Consider the following 23986-nt stretch of genomic DNA (forward strand, 5'->3'; position numbering starts at 1 on the left):
ACATTTTGCCCAGCTGGTATTGTCATAGTGTAAAAATGCAGCAATGCTCTTTGGGGGGAGGGCTGTTAGACTTATTCATGAAACTGTGAAGGTTTGGAGAGTGGGGGACATTGCACTGATTCCTGTAAGCTGAAATACACTATTTTAGTGGGACAGACAAGAGTGATGCACCAAAATGCAATTCACTCGGAGAAAATTAAAGTATAAGCCTACAAAATAGACGGGTTCTTTTTGACAGTCTTTTATTGAATAGGCTAAGCAGCGCGTATGTCAAATGGTATACATTGGTCATAAGATAATTGATCAGACATGGAATGGTCGATAGGGTGAAAATGTGTGTGAAGGAAAAGAGGAAAGGTGAGATATCAGAGTAAAAACACACAGGGTGCATCATCTCAATAGTCTGGAGTAGCTTCTTCCCCTCGTCTTCTTCCCAGAAGACACTTTAGAGAATTGAAATGAACCCATAGACAGAGAAGCTTACTGGCACAGTAATGATTATGTAGTGTCTGGCATGGGAAGCGACATCATTCCTTCCTTCAGAGTAATCACTGATCTGACACGTTTGGATTGGTGAGAGTATCGAGGTGGAAGTCTTGTCCAATCACAGTACAGTATATGATATATGGAGAGATATATTTGCAAATCTATCCAGTAGTACATCAGTGATTACCTCCAGGGTGCATTGGACCAGGGCCCTGGTCTGTCTGAAAGAGGAAGGAAGGGTGGTTCTTTTCCCCAAAGCTGTTGAACAGGTGGATCAGATAAAAGGTCAGTTTGTCTATCAGATCAGAAAGGGTCAGTAAGTCTATCAGCAAAAAAGAGAACATCTCATCCCTCTATGTCCAACTCTCATCAGCATCATTCCATCCCTGTCTCTATGACACTTGCTTTACTCATCTGTTTTTGTTCCCTTGCTTCATCTATCCATCTCATTGGCTCATCACTCCACTCCTCTCATATTGCACTTCTCTGTCTCCCTCTTCCACATCCTCAGTCCATCCATGTACCACACTTTATGTAGTAGAAGAATAGTTTACAACAGGCACAACCCAGATCACTCATCTTTACCTAGTGTGGAAAACAGGCAAAATTACAATTCAGGGTGAACTATCCCTTTAAGAGCATAATGTACCATCACCATAGTTACAGCATATAGATCTAAACTCCCGTCACTCTCTAGAATGCCCCCTGTGCTCCTCCTAAACAGCTATGAGCTGCTATAAACATAGAAATAAAACAAATGGAAAGGAATGTCTGCGTGTTGTCCTAATTCTAATTCTTTGGCTATGACACTGAAAAGTGATTCTATGGCAGCGTTGCACAACTCAGGTCCTCTAGGGTCGCCATTATGGTAGTAGTTACCTTTAATGTTACAGTAATATCTGCTGGTTTTTGACCTTATCTCTCCATCAGGAACTAATTTAGATCTGAGAAGCCTAGTGATTACACTCTCGAGACAATCAACTGTTTCATCAACTGTTCAATCAAAAAGCAAGAATGTGATTGGCAGTTTCACTGAAAGGTCACTTGTTAATGTTCCTGGTTAATCAAGGAAAAAGAATCCCTCTGAAATAGAGAGATAGGATCAAACACAGCAGACTCTTGTTCTATTAAGGAGCTGTGCACCAGAGCCATGGGATTACAGAGTTCAGCAAACTGAGTTTGGGATTTAGAATTTGATCGACCACCATGTTGGTTCCAAAAAATCTAGTTCAACAGATCATTGTAGAAGGAATCCATTTTGGAATGTTGTGAAACATGTGGAGCCAACATGGAAGATATTTTCCTTAACTCTGTATGGCTCTGGTGGAGTGTAAACATACCATGGCTGTCAATCAGTCAGTCACCATGACAACAAAGCCATTGCAGGAGATTGAAGACAGTTGATACAAAACATGTTTTGGGTGAAATCAAGGTGGTGTTCATCCTATTCTTTAAACAACCCACTGGATATTCCTGTGTAAAATGCCCTTGGACCACCTCAACATAGTTACATGGTCATTAAAAGTGCAATCCATAAGTTTGCTTTCTGGTTAAAAAAAAGTGTAGTCAGCACTTTTTAAAGGGGAGGGGGTAGTAAATGAAAACATTAATATTTTTTCTCAAGTCAATAGTGTTTGAAATTGATCTTGTTGCCACAGGGGACAGAGAACTTGTGGATTGCGCCTTTGAAACCCTTTCCTTTGCAATAATATTGTTCCTAGATGTGATAGTTCCCTCAGGTAACGAAGAGTCAGCCAGGACAGGCCAGCTCTGCCTCTACAGTAGGAGACATTTGGAGGATTTCTTCTCAGCGTTGGTGATTTTGACCTCGCGACCTGTGGGGCCCGGCTTCTTGCTGGACTTCAGTAGAATATCTCGAGCCAAAGCCATAAAAGACTACAGAGAGGCAGAAAGAGGTAGAGGGAGAGAGAGGCAGAGAAAGGGTAACAGTAGGCGAGAGGGGATATGGGGATTATTAGGGTATGTGGCACATGTAACCTGTATGAAAAGGACAACATATCACCCATATTCCCCATGTGAAATGCATAATAAAGGACCAGATAAAGACAGACTCTGTGATTGAATAAAGGACATAAATATAACATCTAAAATAACATATTTATCTCACCTCATCAACATTGATGCTGGCCTTTGCACTGGTCTCAAAGAATCTGATCCCATGATCCTTTGCCAGCTGTCAACAACAGAACGCAAGTGTGATTACAGCAGGATATGATGTCACTTCCCTCTCCTAATCAGCAGAATTTATGCCACGTTCAGAACAACTGGGAACTCAGAAAAATACGAGGTCAAATCATGACGTCAGTGATCTTCAGGTTGAAAAGTCGGAGCTCTTATCCCTCAATGATCCACACATCCATTCATCCATCACTAACATCTGCACATCAGTGTCAATATCATTGAAAGAAAACACTTCATAATCAAAACAATGATCATAAAAATTGTAGAGGCTCACCTTTTCCCCCGTTTGCTTGGATACCTTCCTCTTGGCCTCAATGTCACACTTGTTAGCTAGCAACATCCGGCTGACCCCCGCTGATGCATTCTGGGGGATAAAAGATAGGGAGTTGGCATCCATCACATCCATTTTATATTTCAATGACATATCCCTCAACTTCTGCCCTTAGTTCCCCAAGCACCCTCTAGGAGAGGCTTTAATTCAGCTCTAAATTGGAGCCACGTCTAACTCTTGGTTCAGATGGGAAATCATGAACTAATTTGAAAATGTTCACTTTGAACTGTTATCTTTGTTAACTATGCAAACAAAATTAAACAAATGTAAACATGTTTTTGGGAGTGCAGTTGTATGCCCCGTTATTCACTAAAGGCGCCCCCTTAGAAAACAGACTAACATCTAGTCTCAATGTAACCCTTGTTATTGTGGTTTATAGATGTTGCTCATGTCTCATTTTATTGTTTCAAATCCTTCCTAGAGGTCTGAGAAAATGCTGCCCTCAGTTTCTTTCTGGCCTGTGTCATGTCTTGTCCCTTCCCTCTTTCACAACAGTCAGTCTTGTGTTTCCCTGTCACCAGTCAGTCTGTCGTGTTTCCCTGTCAACAGTCAGTCTGTCGTGTTTCCCTGTCAACAGTCAGTCTTTGTGTTTCCCTGTCAACAGTCAGTCTTTGTGTTTCCCTGTCAACAGTCAGTCTTTGTGTTTCCCTGTCAACAGTCAGTCTTTGTGTTTCCCTGTCAACAGTCAGTCTTTGTGTTTCCCTGTCAACAGTCAGGCTTTGTGTTTACCTGTCAACAGTCAGGCTTTGTGTTTCCCTGTCAACAGTCAGGCTTTGTGTTTCCCTGTCAACAGTCAGTCTTTGTGTTCCCCTGTCAACAGTCAGTCTTGTGTTTACCTGTCAACAGTCAGGCTTTGTGTTTACCTGTCAACAGTCCGGCTTTGTGTTTACCTGTCAACAGTCCGGCTTTGTGTTTCCCTGTCAACAGTCAGTCTTTGTGTTTCCCTGTCAACAGTCAGTCTTTGTGTTTCCCTGTCAACAGTCAGTCTTTGTGTTTCCCTGTCAACAGTCAGTCTTTGTGTTTCCCTGTCAACAGTCAGTCTTTGTGTTTACCTGTCAACAGTCAGGCTTTGTGTTTCCCTGTCAACAGTCAGGCTTTGTGTTTCCCTGTCAACAGTCAGTCTTTGTGTTTCCCTGTCAACAGTCAGTCTTGTGTTTACCTGTCAACAGTCAGGCTTTGTGTTTACCTGTCAACAGTCCGGCTTTGTGTTTACCTGTCAACAGTCCGGCTTTGTGTTTACCTGTCAACAGTCCGGCTTTGTGTTTACCTGTCAACAGTCCGTCTTTGTGTTTACCTGTCAACAGTCCGTCTTTGTGTTTACCTGTCAACAGTCAGGCTGTTTCCCTGTCAACAGTCAGGCTGTTTCCCTGTCAACAGTCAGTCTGTTAACAGTCAGGCTGTATCCCTGTCAACAGTCAGGCTGTTTCCCTGTCAACAGTCAGGCTGTTTCCCTGTCAACAGTCAGGCTGTTTCCCTGTCAACAGTCAGTCTGTTTCCCTGTCACCTCCTTGATGCTCTTCATCCAGTTCTGAATGTTCTCGTAGGACTTCTCATCTGTGATGTCATACACCAGGATGATGCCCTGAGAGATCACGGGAGACACGAGTCAGACAAAAATAAAACAATTCAAAATCAACCTGATGGATGTAAGAAATATGATACTAATAGTTTCAGTCATAATCTTACACCCATAATATTCTCTCATATCTACAAAGGTGAAGAGAGAGAAGGCCTGTTTATGCCTGGTGCTAAGATGACCCTTTTGTCCTGATCTTGTCCACATTCTGATTGTGGTCACAGTTTTAGACAGGTGTAGATGATTAAATCACTTGTGATCTGATTGAGAGAGAGTTGAGAGACTCACCATAGCTCCTCTGTAGTAGGCTGTAGTGATGGTCTTAAACCTCTCCTGCCCTGCTGTGTCCCTGAAAACAGAATACATTAGGGGAAATGTTTCACCTTCTTCAAAAAGTAGCTCTTTGAACACCCTGGAGTACAGATGTAGGATCTTAATTTGAACCAGTTTTCTACGACAGGAAAATAATCCTGCAGCAACAGGAAATGTGAATTATTATGTGGATTATAATTAATGGAAATTTTTGTAGGGGTTGATACATTTTCCATAAGGGTAAATCAAGTCTGAAATTTCAAAGTGGAAATTACACATTTTAGAAGCCTTTTTAAAAATCAAATACACTACATTTGATGCTTTGCAGGAAGATTCTCATCAACAAAAGCGTGATCAAATTAAGATCCTACATCTGTATTAAGCACTGAAACTACTGCAGATTTGTCTGTGTTGGCAGCTGTTCTTTCTCTACACATTTCCTGTTTTTCTAATGCAGCACCCAATTCAAAGAGTACACTGTTTACACATACATATCCAGAGTAATACAGCCTTTACACACGTGTGTCCAGCACATCATTTATCCACGCTTCTGCAAAAACATTACGCTATGGTCACACTAATGTTCTCACAGCACAGAACGTAGAAGTTCCCCACCTACACACTGAGCTATGGTCAGCAAAGGAGGTTGGTGGCACCTTAAATTGGGGAGAACAGGCTCGTTCTAATGACTGGAGCGGAATAAGTGGAATGGCAACAAATACATCAAACACATCGTTTCCAGGTGTTTGGTGCCCTTCCATTTACTCCGTTCATGCCATTCTCCCCTCAGCAGCCTCCTGTGATGGTCAGTATGGCATATCCCCCCCTAATGGCTCAAGTCAGGATTTGGGGAGGTTAACCTGATCCTGTATCAAAGGACAACTTCTACCAGGGGTGTGGAATCCACAGAGATGAGACGTATGTTTTATGCCAGTTCAATAAACTCTTTACGGCTGATTCAGACTTCATGTCTGGCTTTCTGATAACTCACTGGCATTCACTGACAGATAAAACATAAGTGAAGTCATAGCCTACACCAAAGGCCTTGCCAGTCAATATCTCAGTGTACTCAGTGACATATGCCAGATATACACTATATATAAAAAAAACTCTTCTAAAATTAGTGGGTTCGGCTATTTCAGCAACACCCATTGTTGACAGGTGTATAAAAATCGAGCACACCGCCATGCAATCTCCATCGATAAACATTGGCAGTAGAATGTCCTTACTGAAGAGCTCAGTGACTTTGAATGTGGCACCGTCATAGGATGCAACCTTTCCAACAAGTCAGTTCGTGCTAGAGCTGCCCAAGTCAACTGTAAGTGCTGTTATTGTGAAGTGGAAACGTCTAGGAGCAACAACGGCTCAGCCGTGAAGTGGTAGGCCACAAAAGCTCACAGAACGGGACTGCTGAGTGCTGAAGCACGTACCGTGTAAAAATTGTCTGTTGTAACACTCACTACCAAGTTCCAAACTGCCTCTGCATAAAAACTGTTCATCGGGAGCTTGATGAAATGGGTTTCCATGGCCGAACAGCCTCACACAAGCCTAAGATCTCCATGCGCAATGCCAAGCGTCAGCTAGAGTGGTGTAAAGCTAGCTGCCATTGGACTCTGGAGCAGTGGAAACATGTTCTCTGGAATAATGAATCACGCTTCACCATCTGGCAGTCCAACCGACAAATCTGGGTTTGGCTGATGCCAGGAGAACGCCACCTGCCCCAATGCATAGTGCCAACTGTAAAATTTGGTGAAGGAGGAATAATGGTCTGGGGATGTTTTTCATGGTTCAGGCTAGGCCCCTTAGTTGCAGTGAAGGGAAATCTTAACACTATAGCATACAATGACATTCTGAACGATTCTGTGCTTCCAACTTTGTGGCAACAGTTTGGGGAAGGCCCTTTCCTGTTTCAGCATAACAAAGCCCCCGTGCACAAAGCCAGGTCCATACAAAAATGGTTTGTCGAGATTGGTGTGTTAGAACTTGACTGGCCTGCACAGAGCCCTGACCTCAACCCCATATTAATGCCCATGAATCTGGAATGAGATGTTCAACGAACAGGCGCCCACATGCTTTTTGTCACCACAAGCCTACCAGACGAGCTAAATGCCTTTTATGCTCACTTCGAGGCAAGCAACACTGAAGCATGCATGAGAGTACCAGCTGTTCCGGATGACTGTATGATCACGCTCTCCGTAGCCGATGTGAGCAAGACCTTTAAACAGGTCAACATTCACAAGGCCGCAGGGACAGATGGATTACCAGGACGTGTACTCAAAGCATTACCAACTGGCAAGTGTCTTCACTGACATTTTCAACCTCTCCCTGGCCGAGTCTGTAATACTTACACATTTCAAACAGACCACCATAGTCCCTGTGACTAAGAAAGCGAAGGTAACCTGCCTACATGATTACCCCCCCCCCCCCCCCCCCGTAGCACTCACTTCGGTAGCCATGAAGTGCTTTGAAAGGCTGGTCATGGCTCACATCAACACCATCATGCCAGAAACCCTAGACCCACTCCAATTTGCATACCACCCCAAAAGATCCACAGATGATGCAATTTCTATTGCACTCCACACTGTCCTTTCCCACCTGGACAAATGGAACACATATGTGAGAATGCTGTTCATTGACTACAGCTCAGCGTTCAACACCAGTGCCCAAAAAAGCTAATCACTAGCTAAGGACCCTTGGAATAAACACCTCCATCTGCAACTGGATCCTGGACTTCCTGACGGGCCACCCCCAGGTGGTAAGGGTAGGCAACAACACATCTGCCATGTTGATTCGCAACACTGGGGCCCCTCAGGTGTGCATGTTGAGTCCCCTCCTGTACTCCCTGATCACCCACGACTGCGTGGCCAAGCACGACTCCAACACCATCATTAAGTTTGCTGATGACACAACAGTGGTAGGCCTGATCACCGACAATGATGAGACAGCCTATAGGGAGGAGTTCAGAGACCTGGCAGTGTGGTGCCAGAACAACAACCTCTCTCTCAATGTGAGCAAGACAAAGGAGCTGATCGTGGAATACAGGAAAAGGAGGGCCGAACAGGCCCCCAATAACATCGACGGGACTGAAGTGGAGCGGGTCGAGAGTTTCAAGTTCCTTGGTGTCCACATCACCAAGACAGTTGTGAAAGGGGCACGGCAACACCTTTTCGGCATGGGTCCCCAGATCCTCAATAAGTTCTATAGCTGCACCATCGGGTGGCAAGTAGCCTAGTGGTTAGAGCATTGGACTTGTAACTGAAAGGTTGCAAGAGCGAATCCCCGAGCTGACAAGGTAAAAATCTGTCGTTCTGCCCCTGAACAAGGCAGTTAACCCCCTGTTCCTAGACCATCATTGAAAATAAGAATTTGTTCTTAACTGACTTGCCTAGTTAAATAAAGGTAAAATAAAACAATCAAGAGCATCCTGACCAGTTGCATCACTGCCTGGTATGGATCTGACCGTAAGGCACTACAAAGGGTAGTGTGTACAGCCCAGTACATCACTGGGGCCAAGCTTCCTGACATCCAGGACCTCTATACTAGATGTGTCACAGGAAGGCCCAAAAAATTGTCAACAACTCCAGTCACCCAAGTCTTAGACTGTTCTCTCTGCTACTGCAAGGCAAGCGGTACCGGAGCGCCAAGTCTAGGAACAAAAGGCTCCTTAACAGCTTCTACCCCCAAGCCATAAGACTGCTGAACAACTAATCAAATGGCCACCTGGACTATCTACATTGTCCCCCTACATTTCTTGAACTGCATTGTTGGTTAAGGGCTTGTAAGTAAGCATTTCACGGTAAGGGCTACACCTGTTTTATTTGGCGCATGTGACAAATACAATTTGATTCGATTTTGATTTGTAGTGTATATTGCAGCTATTGCATACTGGGTTGCATGCCTTTAGTCTAACAAGACGAATAAAATCAAAATCTTGCATTCCTAAGGTCTTGTACTACAATCAGTGAGTGGTGACCCTTTGAGTGACATTTGGACAGAAAACCCTGTCATAAACAGTTGGTTGTTTTGGTAAAAAGGGAGGTTCCTCTTTCCTCTGAGAAAGAGAAGTAGACACACGTCCAGAACACACGAGGAGTTGAATAAAATCTGTGTGTCGGTCCCATAACTGTCATCACTCTTAGAGAGCAGCAAACAGTAGTCCTAAATGGACCTTTCATTCTTTCTTTGCCTGGATCCTCTTCTCTTACCAGACTTGCAGTTTGACTTTCTTTCCCTCCACGTCTATCGTCTTTACTTTAAAGTCGATGCCTGAAGAAAGGATGGGCGGATGACAGAGAGAGGGGAGGGAGGAGGTCGACAGGAAGGGAGGGAAGACAATGAGTTAAATTCCCACACACATTGCAGCAAATATAGGTCATGCCAATTAAACCATTTTGACATGCATGGAGGGTGAGACAGGCATTCCCAATTCATCAAACCTTCACTGGGATAGTAAAGTCTGGCTAGCTAGTAAAGTCTGTCTGCCCCATTCTGCCACACACACACACACACACACACACACACACACACATACACATACACATACACACACACACACACACACACACATACACACACACACACACACACACACACACGGTCTCTGGGTTTGTTATTGTCTGGGTTTCCTGCAGGACAGGGACGGTCAGAGAAAGAGAGGGATGGCAGAGCGAGAGAGAGAGAGAGAGAGGACAGAGAGAGAGAGAGAGGGATGGCAGAGAGAGAGAGAGAGAGAGAGAGAGAGAGAGAGAGAGAGAGAGAGAGAGGGATGGCAGAGAGAGAGAGAGAGAGAGAGAGAGAGAGAGAGAGAGGGATGGCAGAGAGAGAGAGAGAGAGAGAGAGAGAGGGATGGCAGAGAGAGAGAGAGAGAGAGAGGGATGGCAGAGGGAGAGAGAGAGAGAGAGAGAGAGAGAGAGAGAGGGATGGCAGAGGGAGAGAGAGAGAGAGAGAGAGAGAGGGATGGCAGAGGGAGAGAGAGAGAGAGAGAGAGAGAGGGATGGCAGAGAGAGAGAGAGAGGGATGGCAGAGGGGGAGAGAGAGAGAGAGAGAGAGAGGGAGGGCAGAGAGAGAGAGAGAGAGAGAGAGAGAGAGAGAGAGAGAGAGGGATGGCAGAGGGAGAGAGAGAGAGAGAGAGAGAGGGATGGCAGAGAGAGAGAGAGAGGGATGGCAGAGGGAGAGAGAGAGGGATGGCAGAGAGAGAGAGAGAGAGAGAGAGGGATGGCAGAGAGAGAGAGAGGGATGGCAGAGAGAGAGAGAGAGAGAGAGAGAGAGAGAGAGGGATGGGAGAGGGAGAGAGAGAGAGAGAGAGAGAGGGATGGCAGAGAGAGAGAGAGGGATGGCAGAGGGAGAGAGAGAGAGAGAGAGAGAGAGGGATGGCAGAGAGAGAGAGAGAGGGATGGCAGAGGGAGAGAGAGAGAGAGAGAGAGAGAGAGAGAGGGATGGCAGAGAGAGAGAGAGAGAGAGAGAGAGAGGGATGGCAGAGAGAGAGAGAGAGGGATGGCAGAGAGAGAGAGAGAGGGATGGCAGAGAGAGAGAGAGAGAGAGAGAGAGAGGGATGGCAGAGGGAGAGAGAGAGAGAGAGAGAGAGAGGGATGGCAGAGAGAGAGAGAGGGATGGCAGAGGGAGAGAGAGAGAGAGGGATGGCAGAGAGAGAGAGAGAGGGATGGCAGAGGGAGAGAGAGAGAGAGGGATGGCAGAGAGAGAGAGAGAGGGATGGCAGAGGGAGAGAGAGAGAGAGAGAGAGAGGGATGGCAGAGGGAGAGAGAGAGAGAGAGAGAGAGAGGGATGGCAGAGAGAGAGAGAGAGGGATGGCAGAGAGAGAGAGAGAGGGATGGCAGAGAGAGAGAAAGAGGGATGGCAGAGAGAGAGGACAGAGAGAGAGGACAGAGAGAGAGGACAGAGAGAGAGGACAGAGAGAGAGGACAGAGAGAGAGAGAAAGAGAGGGATGGCAGAGGGAGAGAGAGAGGACAGAGAGAGAGGACAGAGAGAGAGGACAGAGAGAGAGGACAGAGAGAGAGAAAGAGGGATGGCAGAGGGAGAGAGATAGGGATGGCAGAGAGAGAGAGAGAGAGAGAGGACAGAGAGAGAGGACAGAGAGAGAGGACAGAGAGAGAGAGAAAGAGAGGGATGGCAGAGGGAGAGAGAGAGAGAGGACAGAGGGAGAGAGAGAGAGAGAGGGAGGACAGAGAGAGAGGACAGAGAGAAAGGACAGAGAGAGAGGACAGAGAAAGAGAGGGATGGCAGAGGGAGAGAGAGAGGGATGGCAGAGAGAGAGAGAGAGAGAGAGGACAGAGAGAGAGGACAGAGAGAGAGGGATGGCAGAGGGAGAGAGAGAAAGAGAGGGATGGCAGAGGGAAAGAGAGAGAGAGAGGACAGAGAGAGAGGTCAGAGAGAGAGGACAGAGAGAGAGAGAAAGAGAGGGATGGCAGAGGGAGAGAGAGAGAGAGAGGACAGAGAGAGAGAGAAAGAGAGGGATGGCAGAGGGAGAGAGAGAGAGAGGACAGAGAGAGAGGTCAGAGAAGATGGAAGTCTTAAACTGTGAATTCCAAGGGAGGACAACCATTTTTCTGATAATAAGACTGAAAAGAGATAGGAGATAAGAGGAATGGGGGTGGGTGGACCCTCTGGGTAAAGTGAGGGAGGGGAGAGGGGGATATGGAGAAGATATAGAAACAACAGCAGCACAGCAACAATGTAGGTGAACTACAATAGGGATATCAGATTGAGATATAGGAAGACAGTGATAGAGACGTGTAGAGACATGAACACAGCAGAACTGGAAACGTGAGATAACTGCGTGGTGAAAGTGATAAGAACTTGGCATTATATGTTAGCTGACAGAATGGTGCCTATATCAGCAATGACGAATTTAAAGGGTTTCTGAATATTTTTGGGCCGATTAAGCTATAACCGATTAAATGGGATTTCGTAGAGCTAGGATACATACCGATAGTTGATATGTAGGTTGAGTTGAAGTTGTCCTCAGCAAATCGAATAATCAGACATGTTTTCCCCACTCCACTATCTCCAATGAGTAATAATTTGAAAAGGAAGTCGTACTTCTTCGCCATAATGTTTTTCAAAGGTTTTGGTGAATGATCAGAAACTATGACCTTTTACAAAACTAGTACACTTTCCAATGTTCTTCTTACACTTATTTGTAACGTTTAAGAGGTTAACAAATGCCTTAAAAAGTATTGCTCAACATAAACAAAGGTCAAAATTACACTCTCATTTCTCCTGGGGAGTTTCTGCTTTTCTTTAGCATAAAATCCGCTTGTTTTCCCTTTCCCTTGAAAACTGTCACCGGTAAATACGGTTCTCCCCCAATGTCTCTTTTGGTCCGAGAAAAATAAAACAGAACGCCACAAGTTAAAAACGAAAGTTGGAACAAACGCTTCTGCACTTCAATGGGCTATACAAAACTACAGCGCCACAAAGCTTTGTTAAAATCCATTTATCAAGCCAAAATGTCAAGTTATTTTCTTCCAAAGGCCGATTAACATACATCCATTCCACACAGACAGGGCTACGTTTTCGCCCAAAAACTTTCTCCTGCCGAAATTCACGTAGGATTACGTAGAGGGAGAGGTTCAGTTATTACAGTGGAGGGAACAGACTGAAATGGGACAGCAGGAATGGCCGATACTGCTTATAGACAGCAGAGGGCGCTCGACCATATGGGCGCTCAGCCCCATGTACTGAAATATGTCATAATATCTCTGTATACGTGTATCCTTAGTACCATATTTATTTTTCGTGGATAAAACAACGAGTAACAAACACGGTTTGACTGACAATTAAATGAAAAGATGAGGTGGATGAGAAATACAAAATTGAATGTCTCTATTAAAAATTAAGTGGTCTCTCCCTCACACTGCGAGAGAAATCTAACAAAATCAAATGTGCCAGTAAGGCTAGTTATAGATGGCGCTGAACAAAACCTGTGTGTAGACCTGTGTGATTTGGAAGAAAGAGTTGACCTCACAAACATGGCCTCCTTTGCCTCGTCTCCTTGACACGTAATGGCGACAAAACACTTCCGGCCCCTGCCCTCGGCCCCGTTCATTTATTATCTGTCAACTTCCGGTTGATCCTTCTTTTCGGCAACGGCTACAAACTCGCCAACATGCCAGTAAGTGCGGACACAGGCAATATAACCCTTGCTTCAGCCTTGGGAATTTTGTTTGAGCGGGACATGACCAGATCCATCGACGTATTAGAACTTTGCAAATATTCAGATTTATTTATATTCGGGATTATTCAACCAATGGATAGCTAGAACAATCTTAAACTGCGTGCCAAGCGCGTGCCGTGGTCTGCTGAATTGACGCAATATGGCGGCGTACATGCAATAGAAAGCATGGACTGACATGTAACTAGCTAGCTAACTAGTTTGATGTTTAGTGATTGTTTCTAAGCATTTGACAGCGCTTGTACACGATGCAGTTTGACTAGATATGCGCATTCCTTGACTTATGTTTGATAGTGGACGTACGGAGGCTTTAGCTAAACAAGCTAACGTTAAAAAGCGTAGGCTAGCCAGTACTAGCCAGGCGTTCACCCAACGAACATTTATGTCAAATGTTTTTGATTATACTAACTTATGTACACGTCTCCTGTATGGACATTGTTTTACCTTGTTAGTTAGTTAGCTAGATTATCAAATGGACTTTCCCATCTGCATTTTCTAAGATGGCCACCCCCTGGTTTCTCTTTCAGCTCGCAAAGGACCTGTTGCACCCAACCTCCGAGGAGGAGAAGAGGAGTCACAAGAAGAAGCGTCTTGTACAGAGCCCTAACTCGTATTTTATGGATGTCAAATGTCCAGGTTAGTGTCTCCCTGTAGCTTAGCTAGAAGTGACTCCCCGGCTCAGCTCACACCAAACGCAGCCGTTATTGTAAATAAGAATGTGTTCTTTAACGTATTTTTTTTTTTAAGTAGTCAGTTAACTAAACTGACCATGGTTTAGTATCTAGGGATGTGGTCCCATATTCAACTGACAGGTCATTGGTTTGCCTGTCTTCAGTAAAACTGGTCAGTCCACCAAAGGGAGAGTTTGCATGGCCAATGGAAACTCGATGTGATCCTGTGTGGCTCGGTTGGTAGAGCATGGTGCTTTCAACGCCAGGGTTGTGGGTTTGATTCCCACAGGGGAACAGTACAAAATTAATGCGCTCTTCTATACGTTGTCAGCTAAATGACTTAAATGTAAATCTAGTCTGGTAGTTATTGATTACTGAGACTGACTTGTTTCTAGAGGGATGTGTAGCGACTTGCCTTTGTGTTGCCCATTCATTGTCTCCAGAGTGAATGAGGTGTCAACCAAGGCATACAGTAACCATGTGGTTGTCTTTTTTTGGAAAGGAGTCTCCACTGATTCCTTTCAATAACTGCAACTGCAAGAACACAACAGTAATTAGAACATCATTTGTGTGTGTGATTTGTTGGGACTGAAAACACGAGTATGTCTCGTTCAGGACATTGAGGTGAATGTTAATTTGTCTGAACTGTTCTCTCTACAGGATGCTATAAGATCACGACAGTGTTCAGTCACGCCCAGACAGTCGTCCTGTGTGTCGGATGCTCCACAGTCCTGTGTCAACCTACAGGGGGTAAAGCACGCCTCACAGAAGGTACTATATTACACACAGTGTCCAGGATGGAAAAATACTGTTGGACATAATTGATGCCTTTATGTGTTGCCCATTCATTGTCTCCAGAGTGAATGAGGTGTCAACCAAGGCATACAGTAACCTTGTTGGCTGTCTTTTGTTTGGAAGGAGTCTCCACTGATTCCTTTCAATAACTAACTGCAAGAACACACTAGTATACAGAAATAATAGTGTCTGTTCTGTTTCTAGTTGTAATAGTCTGACCTGCCACTCTTTAGGATCATGCCATGAGGTGTCAAATTAAACTCCTTTTTGGTTTCCAGTTGAAAATGTAGTGACCACATTTACTGACCATGACCCAAATAATTTAATGTATTGCTTTTCAATTGCCCCCATTGAAGCATGACCCTTGACCAGCTCAGCTGGCTTGGTTTGTGTTCACCACAGCTCAGGTTGGCAGTGTTTGTAGGGCTAGGAATGGCCAGGGACCTCACAATATTATCATAACAATACTTAGAGGAAAATTCCACCCGAAACCACTCATTCCTATCATTTACAGTGCTACATAACACTGTGGGCCATATGTTTTGTGAACAAATGTTTCATTTTGTTATGATAAGGTTGGTAGCAACATGTAAAAATCATTTTGGAAATCTGTTGCAGCTCAAGTCGACTACAAAATCCACAATGCAAAGCTCTATAGGCTAGCTAGGTAGGTAGCTGGCTCGCAAACTTACCTCAACACAACACCAAAGTCAATATCAGCATATGAAGTTGCTAGTTAGGTGTGAAATCACCTAAAACTGCACTATCAATTTAGGTGTCTACAATCTCACCATTTTCAACCTGCAGATCGATGTGCCTCATCGTGGAGTCTGACATTCACAGCAGCACCATGCAATGAAGAAGCAGACACAGGAGGAATGTTTGACCCTCTGTTAAATTACACATTTCGATGTAAGAAAATTGCAAAAAACCATGATAAATGGCTCATTCGAGAGAAGACAAGCTCTCGTTATGACATCGGCCCGTATTAAAATCTGATATGTACGACAGACTGTTTTGCAATCTAAAAGTCATTCCTATTAACTTCCAGGGTAGTGAGACCCTATCAGTGCTACATCATACCGGCCTGAATTTCTGGCTGCTTGAACGGCAATGGCTCAGATACACATGAAATGACCAAGGGAATTGATAGAACATCACCCAGAGATGCACAAAAACACAACATTCAAAATGGGTGAATCTTTATTCAAAGTGCTGAAACGATGTGACGTAAAACATATTTCTCACTATATGATCTGTGCTGTTTCCAGGTGGAACCTATTCCCTGTATTGTTTAATTAGTGACAGCGGTGCTATATACCGTTTCCTGGATCACCAGTCAGTTGGTCAATATTGTCCTAGTATTAATGATTGACAATATTGGCATGCAATGAGTTCCTAGTGAATGTCTGTCCATATAACATGCTGACTGGACCATGTTGGTTTTGTATGTCCACACCAGACGCGATCCAACAGCTCTGAACCAACAATATACTAAGATATAAACGCAACATGTGTTGGTTTCATGAGCTGAAATAAAATATCCCTGTTAGTGAGCATATCTCCTTTGCCAAGATAATCCACCTGACAGGTGTGGTATATCAAGAAGCTAATTCAACAGCATGATCATTACACAGGTTCCCCTTGTGCTGGGGACAAAAGGCCACTCAAATGTGCAGTTTTGTCAGACAACACAATGCCACAGATGTCTGGAGTTGAGGGAGTGTGCAATTGACAAGCTGACTGCAGGAATATCCACCAGAGCTGTTGCCAGAGAATTTAAAGTTTCTCTACCATAACCTGCCTCTAACGTCGTTTTAAGAGAATTTGGCAGTACATCCAATCGCCCTCACAACAGCAGACCACGTGTATGGTGTCGTGTGGGTGCGCAGTTTGCTGATGTCAACGTGAACAGAGTGCCCCCGGGTTACGGTATGGGCAGGAATAAGATACGAATACAATTGCATTTTATCAATGGCAATTTGAATGCACAGAAATAACATGACGAGATCCTGAGACCCATTTTAAATTTTTTCTTCTTTTTTTTTTTATCTTAGACCAACAGATGCATATCTGTATTCTCAGTCATGTGAAATCCATTGATTAGGGCCTAATGAGTTTATTTAAATTGACTGATTTCCTCATGAACTGTATTTCAGTAAAATCTTTGAAATAGTTGAATTTTTGTTCAGGTCTAAACAAAACATTTAGCTAGCTAGCTGTTGTGAGCTAATTTGTCCTGGGAGATAAACATTGGGTTATTTTACCTGAATCTTTGTAGAATATTGACCAATTTTGAGTTGCACACAATCGTGTGTTCTCTACTCTAACAATCCACAGATAAAAGGGGAAACCTAGTTAGTTTCTATTAATCTCTCCTTCTGTAGTCTTCTGTGGACTTTATGTCGGCTGGCAACCAACTTTAAAGTGCATTACCATCACCGACTGGACTGGTGTGTGGACCTTTAGTTCATATTTCAATAACCAACGTGGGTATATGCTCCTAAAAACCAATGAGGAGATGGGAGAGGCGGGACTTGCAGCGCGTCAAGCATCAAAAATAGAACCAAGTTTATTTTAGCGCCTGGCTACGCAGACGTGTGTGCAGTTTAGATGAAATGATTGAATAACCGCTAGGCTGTCAGTCTGGCCTTATCAATAGTAGTTTGATCTCAATCTCCCTGCCATATAAAAGTGAAATCTGTCTGGGACCATAACTAACTCCTCTTTCTCCTTCACCCAGGATGCTCATTCAGGAGAAAACAGCACTAGACTCTCAGCAATGGAGCTTGTTGGACGAGAGACCCAAGGGAGGAGAGACGGGATTGACCCCACAGTGACCCTGCTCAGGAAGTGACGACACGAGAGGAAAAGTGGAGATGAAACTGAAGAGGAAAGATGGTGTTGAGCTCTGCTTTGTGTGCGTAGAGAGAGAACGTCCCCTGGCATGATGACATCACTGTAACACCACTCCACTGTAACACCGGTCTTTCTCTCACTTCTTAATAAAGTTTAGCTTTTTCGTTAAAGAATCCAGTTTACTTGTCAGTCTTTGATCCAGGTGTCAAATATGTTTGACTCTATTGTAAGCTGGTCCTAGATCTATGCCTGAACAACTCTCTAGAGACCCTGTTCAAGTAGACCCACTGTTCTTTAATCAGGGGTGTCACTCATTCCATGGAGGACCTAGGGTCTGCTGGATTTTCCCTTTCAATTAAGACCTAGACAACCAGGTGAGGACAGTAACTTACTAATCAGTGACCTTAATTCAACCAAGTACAAGGGAGTAGAGACCCCGCAGACACTCGTCCCTCTGGAATGAGTTTGACACCTGTGCCTTAAATGGACCAATGCAACACACTGACAACGTTTGGCAGGAAATTGTTTAGTTGAAGGTTTTAACATGGATATTTCACAGGGCTGTTAATGTCACCGTGTGCTCCAGAGCCAGTTGCGTCTGCGGATGATCCTTTCTGTGTCTGGGGACGAGGGTCTGATCCAGGGAGAGAAACGCACCGTCCTGCTGCATTCCACTGGAGAACACACACCATCTTAGATACAACCCCCCCTAAGACTGCTGCATTCCACTGGAGAACACACACCATCTTAGACACAACCCCCCCTAAGACTGCTGCATTCCACTGGAGAACACACACCATCTTAGATACAACCCCCCCTAAGACTGCTGCATTCCACTGGAGAACACACACCATCTTAGATACAACCCCCCCTAAGACTGCTGCATTCCACTGGAGAACACACACCATCTTAGATACAACCCCCCCTAAGACTGCTGCATTCCACTGGAGAACACACACCATCTTAGATACAACCCCCCCTAAGACTGCTGCATTCCACTGGAGAACACACACCATCTTAGACACAACCCTCCCTAAGACTGCTGCATTCCACTGGAGAACAATTACCTCCGATATAAAGCTTACAAATACTTTATGCTACCTGATGCACCAATATAGTAGAAGGTAACTGGTACTGACGTGTGTTTGGGTACAGGCCGACCACCGGGACAGGAACCGTCTGCATGCAGGAGTTGTACACTGACAAATACAGAAGTGTTGGTGTGGTTAGTTACCTATGAACAAGGTAGTGGTGGTGTGGTTAGTTACCTATGAACAAGGTAGTGGTGGTGTGGTTAGTTACCTATGAACAAGGTGGTGGTGGTGTGGTTAGTTACCTATGAACAAGGTAGTGGTGGTGTGGTTAGTTACCTATGAATAAGGTAGTGGTGTTGTGGTTAGTTACCTATGAACAAGGTGGTGGTGTTGTGGTTAGTTACCTATGAATAAGGTGGTGGTGTTGTGGTTAGTTACCTATGAATAAGGTAGTGGTGGTGTGGTTAGTTACCTATGGACAAGGTAGTGGTGGTGTGGTTAGTTACCTATGAATAAGGTAGTGGTGGTGTGGTTAGTTACCTATGAACAAGGTAGTGGTGGTGTGGTTAGTTACCTATGAACAAGGTAGTGGTGGTGTGGTTAGTTACCTATGAACAAGGTGGTGTGGTTAGTTACCTATGAACAAGGTAGTGGTGGTGTGGTTAGTTACCTATAAACGTGGTGGTGTGGTTAGTTACCTATGAATAAGGTAGTGGTGGTGTGGTTAGTTACCTATGAATAAGGTAGTGGTGTTGTGGTTAGTTACCTATGAACAAGGTAGTGGTGGTGTGGTTAGTTACCTATGAATAAGGTAGTGGTGGTGTGGTTAGTTACCTATGAATAAGGTAGTGGTGGTGTGGTTAGTTACCTATGAATAAGGTAGTGGTGGTGTGGTTAGTTACCTATGAACAAGGTAGTGGTGGTGAGGTTAGTTACCTATGAACAAGGTGGTGGTGTTGTGGTTAGTTACCTATGAATAAGGTAGTGGTGGTGTGGTTAGTTACCTATGAATAAGGTAGTGGTGGTGTGGTTAGTTACCTATGAATAAGGTAGTGGTGGTGTGGTTAGTTACCTATGAACAAGGTAGTGGTGGTGAGGTTAGTTACCTATGAACAAGGTGGTGGTGTTGTGGTTAGTTACCTATGAACAAGGTGGTGTGGTTAGTTACCTATGAACAAGGTGGTGGTGTTGTGGTTAGTTACCTATGAACAAGGTAGTGGTGGTGTGGTTAGTTACCTATGAACAAGGTAGTGGTGGTGTGGTTAGTTACCTATGAACAAGGTGGTGTGGTTAGTTACCTATGAACAAGGTAGTGGTGGTGTGGTTAGTTACCTATGAACAAGGTGGTGTGGTTAGTTACCTATGAACAAGGTAGTGGTGGTGTGGTTAGTTACCTATGAATAAGGTGGTGGTGGTGTGGTTAGTTACCTATGAATAAGGTAGTGGTGGTGTGGTTAGTTACCTATGAACAAGGTAGTGGTGTTATGGTTAGTTACCTATGAATAAGGCAGTGGTGGTGTGGTTAGTTACCTATGAACAAGGTAGTGGTGGTGTGGTTAGTTACCTATGAACAAGGTAGTGGTGGTGTGGTTAGTTACCTATGAATAAGGTGGTGTGGTTAGTTACCTATGAACAAGGTAGTGGTGGTGTGGTTAGTTACCTATGAACAAGGTAGTGGTGGTGTGGTTAGTTACCTATGAATAAGGTAGTGGTGGTGTGGTTAGTTACCTATGAACAAGGTAGTGGTGGTGTGGTTAGTTACCTATGAATAAGGTAGTGGTGGTGTGGTTAGTTACCTATGAACAAGGTAGTGGTGGTGTGGTTAGTTACCTATGAACAAGGTAGTGGTGGTGTGGTTAGTTACCTATGAATAAGGTAGTGGTGGTGTGGTTAGTTACCTATGAATAAGGTAGTGGTGGTGTGGTTAGTTACCTATGAACAAGGTAGTGGTGGTGTGGTTAGTTACCTATGAATAAGGTAGTGGTGGTGTGGTTAGTTACCTATGAATAAGGTAGTGGTGGTGTGGTTAGTTACCTATGAATAAGGTAGTGGTGGTGTGGTTAGTTACCTATGAACAAGGTAGTGGTGGTGTGGTTAGTTACCTATGAATAAGGTAGTGGTGGTGTGGTTAGTTACCTATGAACAAGGTAGTGGTGGTGTGGTTAGTTACCTATGAACAAGGTAGTGGTGGTGTGGTTAGTTACCTATGGACAAGGTAGTGGTGGTGTGGTTAGTTACCTATGAATAAGGCAGTGGTGTTGTGGTTAGTTACCTATGAATAAGGTAGTGGTGGTGTGGTTAGTTACCTATGGACAAGGTAGTGGTGGTGTGGTTAGTTACCTATGAATAAGGTAGTGGTGGTGTGGTTAGTTACCTATGAATAAGGTAGTGGTGGTGTGGTTAGTTACCTATGAACAAGGTGGTGTGGTTAGTTACCTATGAACAAGGTGGTGGTGGTGTGGTTAGTTACCTATGAACAAGGTAGTGGTGGTGTGGTTAGTTACCTATGAACAAGGTGGTGTGGTTAGTTACCTATGAACAAGGTAGTGGTGGTGTGGTTAGTTACCTATGAACAAGGTAGTGGTGGTGTGGTTAGTTACCTATGAACAAGGTAGTGGTGTTGTGGTTAGTTACCTATGAACAAGGTGGTGTGGTTAGTTACCTATGAACAAGGTGGTGTGGTTAGTTACCTATGAATAAGGTAGTGGTGGTGTGGTTAGTTACCTATGAATAAGGTGGTGGTGGTGTGGTTAGTTACCTATGAATAAGGTGGTGGTGTTGTGGTTAGTTACCTATGAATAAGGTAGTGGTGGTGTGGTTAGTTACCTATGAACAAGGTAGTGGTGGTGTGGTTAGTTACCTATGAATAAGGCAGTGGTGGTGTGGTTAGTTACCTATGAACAAGGTAGTGGTGGTGTGGTTAGTTACCTATGAACAAGGTAGTGGTGGTGTGGTTAGTTACCTATGAACAAGGTAGTGGTGGTGTGGTTAGTTACCTATGAATAAGGTAGTGGTGGTGTGGTTAGTTACCTATGAACAAGGTAGTGGTGGTGTGGTTAGTTACCTATGAACAAGGTAGTGGTGTTGTGGTTAGTTACCTATGAACAAGGTAGTGGTGTTGTGGTTAGTTACCTATGAACAAGGTAGTGGTGGTGTGGTTAGTTACCTATGAATAAGGTAGTGGTGGTGTGGTTAGTTACCTATGAATAAGGTAGTGGTGGTGTGGTTAGTTACCTATGAACAAGGTAGTGGTGTTGTGGTTAGTTACATATGAATAAGGTGGTGGTGTTGTGGTTAGTTACCTATGAATAAGGTAGTGGTGTTGTGGTTAGTTACCTATGAATAAGGTAGTGGTGTTGTGGTTAGTTACCTATGAACAAGGTGGTGTGGTTAGTTACCTATGAACAAGGTAGTGGTGGTGTGGTTAGTTACCTATGAACAAGGTAGTGGTGTTGTGGTTAGTTACCTATGAACAAGGTAGTGGTGGTGTGGTTAGTTATCTATGAATAAGGTAGTGGTGGTGTGGTTAGTTACCTATGAACAAGGTAGTGGTGGTGTGGTTAGTTACCTATGAATAAGGTAGTGGTGGTGTGGTTAGTTACCTATGAACAAGGTAGTGGTGGTGTGGTTAGTTACCTATGAATAAGGTAGTGGTGGTGTGGTTAGTTACCTATGAACAAGGTAGTGGTGGTGTGGTTAGTTACCTATGAACAAGGTAGTGGTGGTGTGGTTAGTTACCTATGAATAAGGTAGTGGTGGTGTGGTTAGTTACCTATGAATAAGGTAGTGGTGGTGTGGTTAGTTACCTATGAACAAGGTAGTGGTGGTGTGGTTAGTTACCTATGAATAAGGTAGTGGTGGTGTGGTTAGTTACCTATGAATAAGGTAGTGGTGGTGTGGTTAGTTACCTATGAATAAGGTAGTGGTGGTGTGGTTAGTTACCTATGAACAAGGTAGTGGTGGTGTGGTTAGTTACCTATGAATAAGGTAGTGGTGGTGTGGTTAGTTACCTATGAACAAGGTAGTGGTGGTGTGGTTAGTTACCTATGAACAAGGTAGTGGTGGTGTGGTTAGTTACCTATGGACAAGGTAGTGGTGGTGTGGTTAGTTACCTATGAATAAGGCAGTGGTGTTGTGGTTAGTTACCTATGAATAAGGTAGTGGTGGTGTGGTTAGTTACCTATGGACAAGGTAGTGGTGGTGTGGTTAGTTACCTATGAATAAGGTAGTGGTGGTGTGGTTAGTTACCTATGAATAAGGTAGTGGTGGTGTGGTTAGTTACCTATGAACAAGGTGGTGTGGTTAGTTACCTATGAACAAGGTGGTGGTGGTGTGGTTAGTTACCTATGAACAAGGTAGTGGTGGTGTGGTTAGTTACCTATGAACAAGGTGGTGTGGTTAGTTACCTATGAACAAGGTAGTGGTGGTGTGGTTAGTTACCTATGAACAAGGTAGTGGTGGTGTGGTTAGTTACCTATGAACAAGGTAGTGGTGTTGTGGTTAGTTACCTATGAACAAGGTGGTGTGGTTAGTTACCTATGAACAAGGTGGTGTGGTTAGTTACCTATGAATAAGGTAGTGGTGGTGTGGTTAGTTACCTATGAATAAGGTGGTGGTGGTGTGGTTAGTTACCTATGAATAAGGTGGTGTGGTTAGTTACCTATGAATAAGGTAGTGGTGGTGTGGTTAGTTACCTATGAATAAGGTCGTGTGGTTAGTTACCTATGAACAAGGTAGTGGTGGTGGTGTGGTTAGTTACCTATGAACAAGGTAGAAGTGGTATGGTTAGTTACCTATGAACGTGGTGGTGTGGTTAGTTACCTATGAACAAGGTAGTGGTGGTGTGGTTAGTTACCTATGAATAAGGTGGTGTGGTTAGTTACCTATGAATAAGGTGGTGTGGTTAGTTACCTATGAATAAGGTAGTGGTGGTGTGGTTAGTTACCTATGAATAAGGTAGTGGTGGTGTGGTTAGTTACCTATGAACAAGGTGGTGGTGTTGTGGTTAGTTACCTATGAATAAGGTAGTGGTGTTGTGGTTAGTTACCTATGAACAAGGTGGTGTGGTTAGTTACCTATGAACAAGGTAGTGGTGGTGTGGTTAGTTACCTATGAACAAGGTAGTGGTGGTGTGGTTAGTTACCTATGAATAAGGTAGTGGTGTTGTGGTTAGTTACCTATGAACAAGGTAGTGGTGGTGTGGTTAGTTACCTATGAATAAGGTAGTGGTGGTGTGGTTAGTTACCTATGAATAAGGTAGTGGTGTTGTGGTTAGTTACCTATGAACAAGGTAGTGGTGTTGTGGTTAGTTACCTATGAACAAGGTAGTGGTGGTGTGGTTAGTTACCTATGAACAAGGTGGTGTGGTTAGTTACCTATGAACAAGGTAGTGGTGGTGTGGTTAGTTACCTATGAACAAGGTAGTGGTGTTGTGGTTAGTTACCTATGAACAAGGTAGTGGTGGTGTGGTTAGTTACCTATGAATAAGGTAGTGGTGGTGTGGTTAGTTACCTATGAACAAGGTAGTG

General features: G+C 44.1%; 2 protein-coding genes and 2 non-coding genes across 4 annotated transcripts; 3 read left to right on the forward strand and 1 right to left on the reverse strand.

Annotated features, from left to right (window-relative positions):
• Positions 1 to 221: 221 nt before the first annotated feature.
• On the reverse strand, positions 222 to 12519 carry LOC120048683 (ras-related protein Rab-13-like). Its single transcript, XM_038994824.1, has 7 exons — positions 11852 to 12519; positions 9113 to 9173; positions 4884 to 4944; positions 4524 to 4601; positions 2963 to 3052; positions 2615 to 2680; positions 222 to 2382 (listed from the first exon to the last, which is right to left on the reverse strand). The coding sequence occupies exons 1-7, from the start codon at positions 11973 to 11975 to the stop codon at positions 2263 to 2265; spliced, it is 600 nt and encodes a 199-aa protein (XP_038850752.1). The 5' UTR covers positions 11976 to 12519; the 3' UTR covers positions 222 to 2262.
• A 1065-nt stretch (positions 12520 to 13584) lies between these two features.
• On the forward strand, positions 13585 to 17597 carry LOC120048684 (40S ribosomal protein S27-like). Its single transcript, XM_038994825.1, has 3 exons — positions 13585 to 13735; positions 14431 to 14541; positions 17309 to 17597. The coding sequence occupies exons 1-3, from the start codon at positions 13600 to 13602 to the stop codon at positions 17335 to 17337; spliced, it is 276 nt and encodes a 91-aa protein (XP_038850753.1). The 5' UTR covers positions 13585 to 13599; the 3' UTR covers positions 17338 to 17597.
• Positions 14183 to 14323, forward strand: LOC120048922. Its single transcript, XR_005477071.1, has one exon. It is a non-coding gene; the product is annotated as a small nucleolar RNA SNORA13 (small nucleolar RNA).
• On the forward strand, positions 14596 to 14734 carry LOC120048924. The gene has a single exon (XR_005477073.1). It is a non-coding gene; the product is annotated as a small nucleolar RNA SNORA13 (small nucleolar RNA).
• Positions 17598 to 23986: the final 6389 nt, after the last annotated feature.

This window comes from Salvelinus namaycush, chromosome 5 (assembly GCF_016432855.1).
Source record: "Salvelinus namaycush isolate Seneca chromosome 5, SaNama_1.0, whole genome shotgun sequence".
NCBI classification, from domain to species: domain Eukaryota; kingdom Metazoa; phylum Chordata; class Actinopteri; order Salmoniformes; family Salmonidae; genus Salvelinus; species Salvelinus namaycush.

What these genes read in the sequence shown, in the direction of transcription:
- LOC120048684 (XM_038994825.1), top strand. Translation starts at nt 13,600, where the DNA reads ATGGCCACCCCCTGGTTTCTCTTTCAGCTCGCAAAGGACCTGTTGCAC. An exon ending in TATGGATGTCAAATGTCCAG is followed by an intron (nt 13,736 to 14,430) that starts GTTAGTGTCTCC and finishes TTCTCTCTACAG; the next exon opens with GATGCTATAAGATCACGACA. An exon ending in TAAAGCACGCCTCACAGAAG is followed by an intron (nt 14,542 to 17,308) that starts GTACTATATTAC and finishes TCCTTCACCCAG; the next exon opens with GATGCTCATTCAGGAGAAAA.
- LOC120048683 (XM_038994824.1), bottom strand. Translation starts at nt 11,975, where the DNA reads ATGGCGAAGAAGTACGACTTCCTTTTCAAATTATTACTCATTGGAGAT. An exon ending in CCTACTACAGAGGAGCTATG is followed by an intron (nt 4,602 to 4,883) that starts GTGAGTCTCTCA and finishes GTGATCTCTCAG; the next exon opens with GGCATCATCCTGGTGTATGA. An exon ending in GGATGAAGAGCATCAAGGAG is followed by an intron (nt 3,053 to 4,523) that starts GTGACAGGGAAA and finishes TTTATCCCCCAG; the next exon opens with AATGCATCAGCGGGGGTCAG.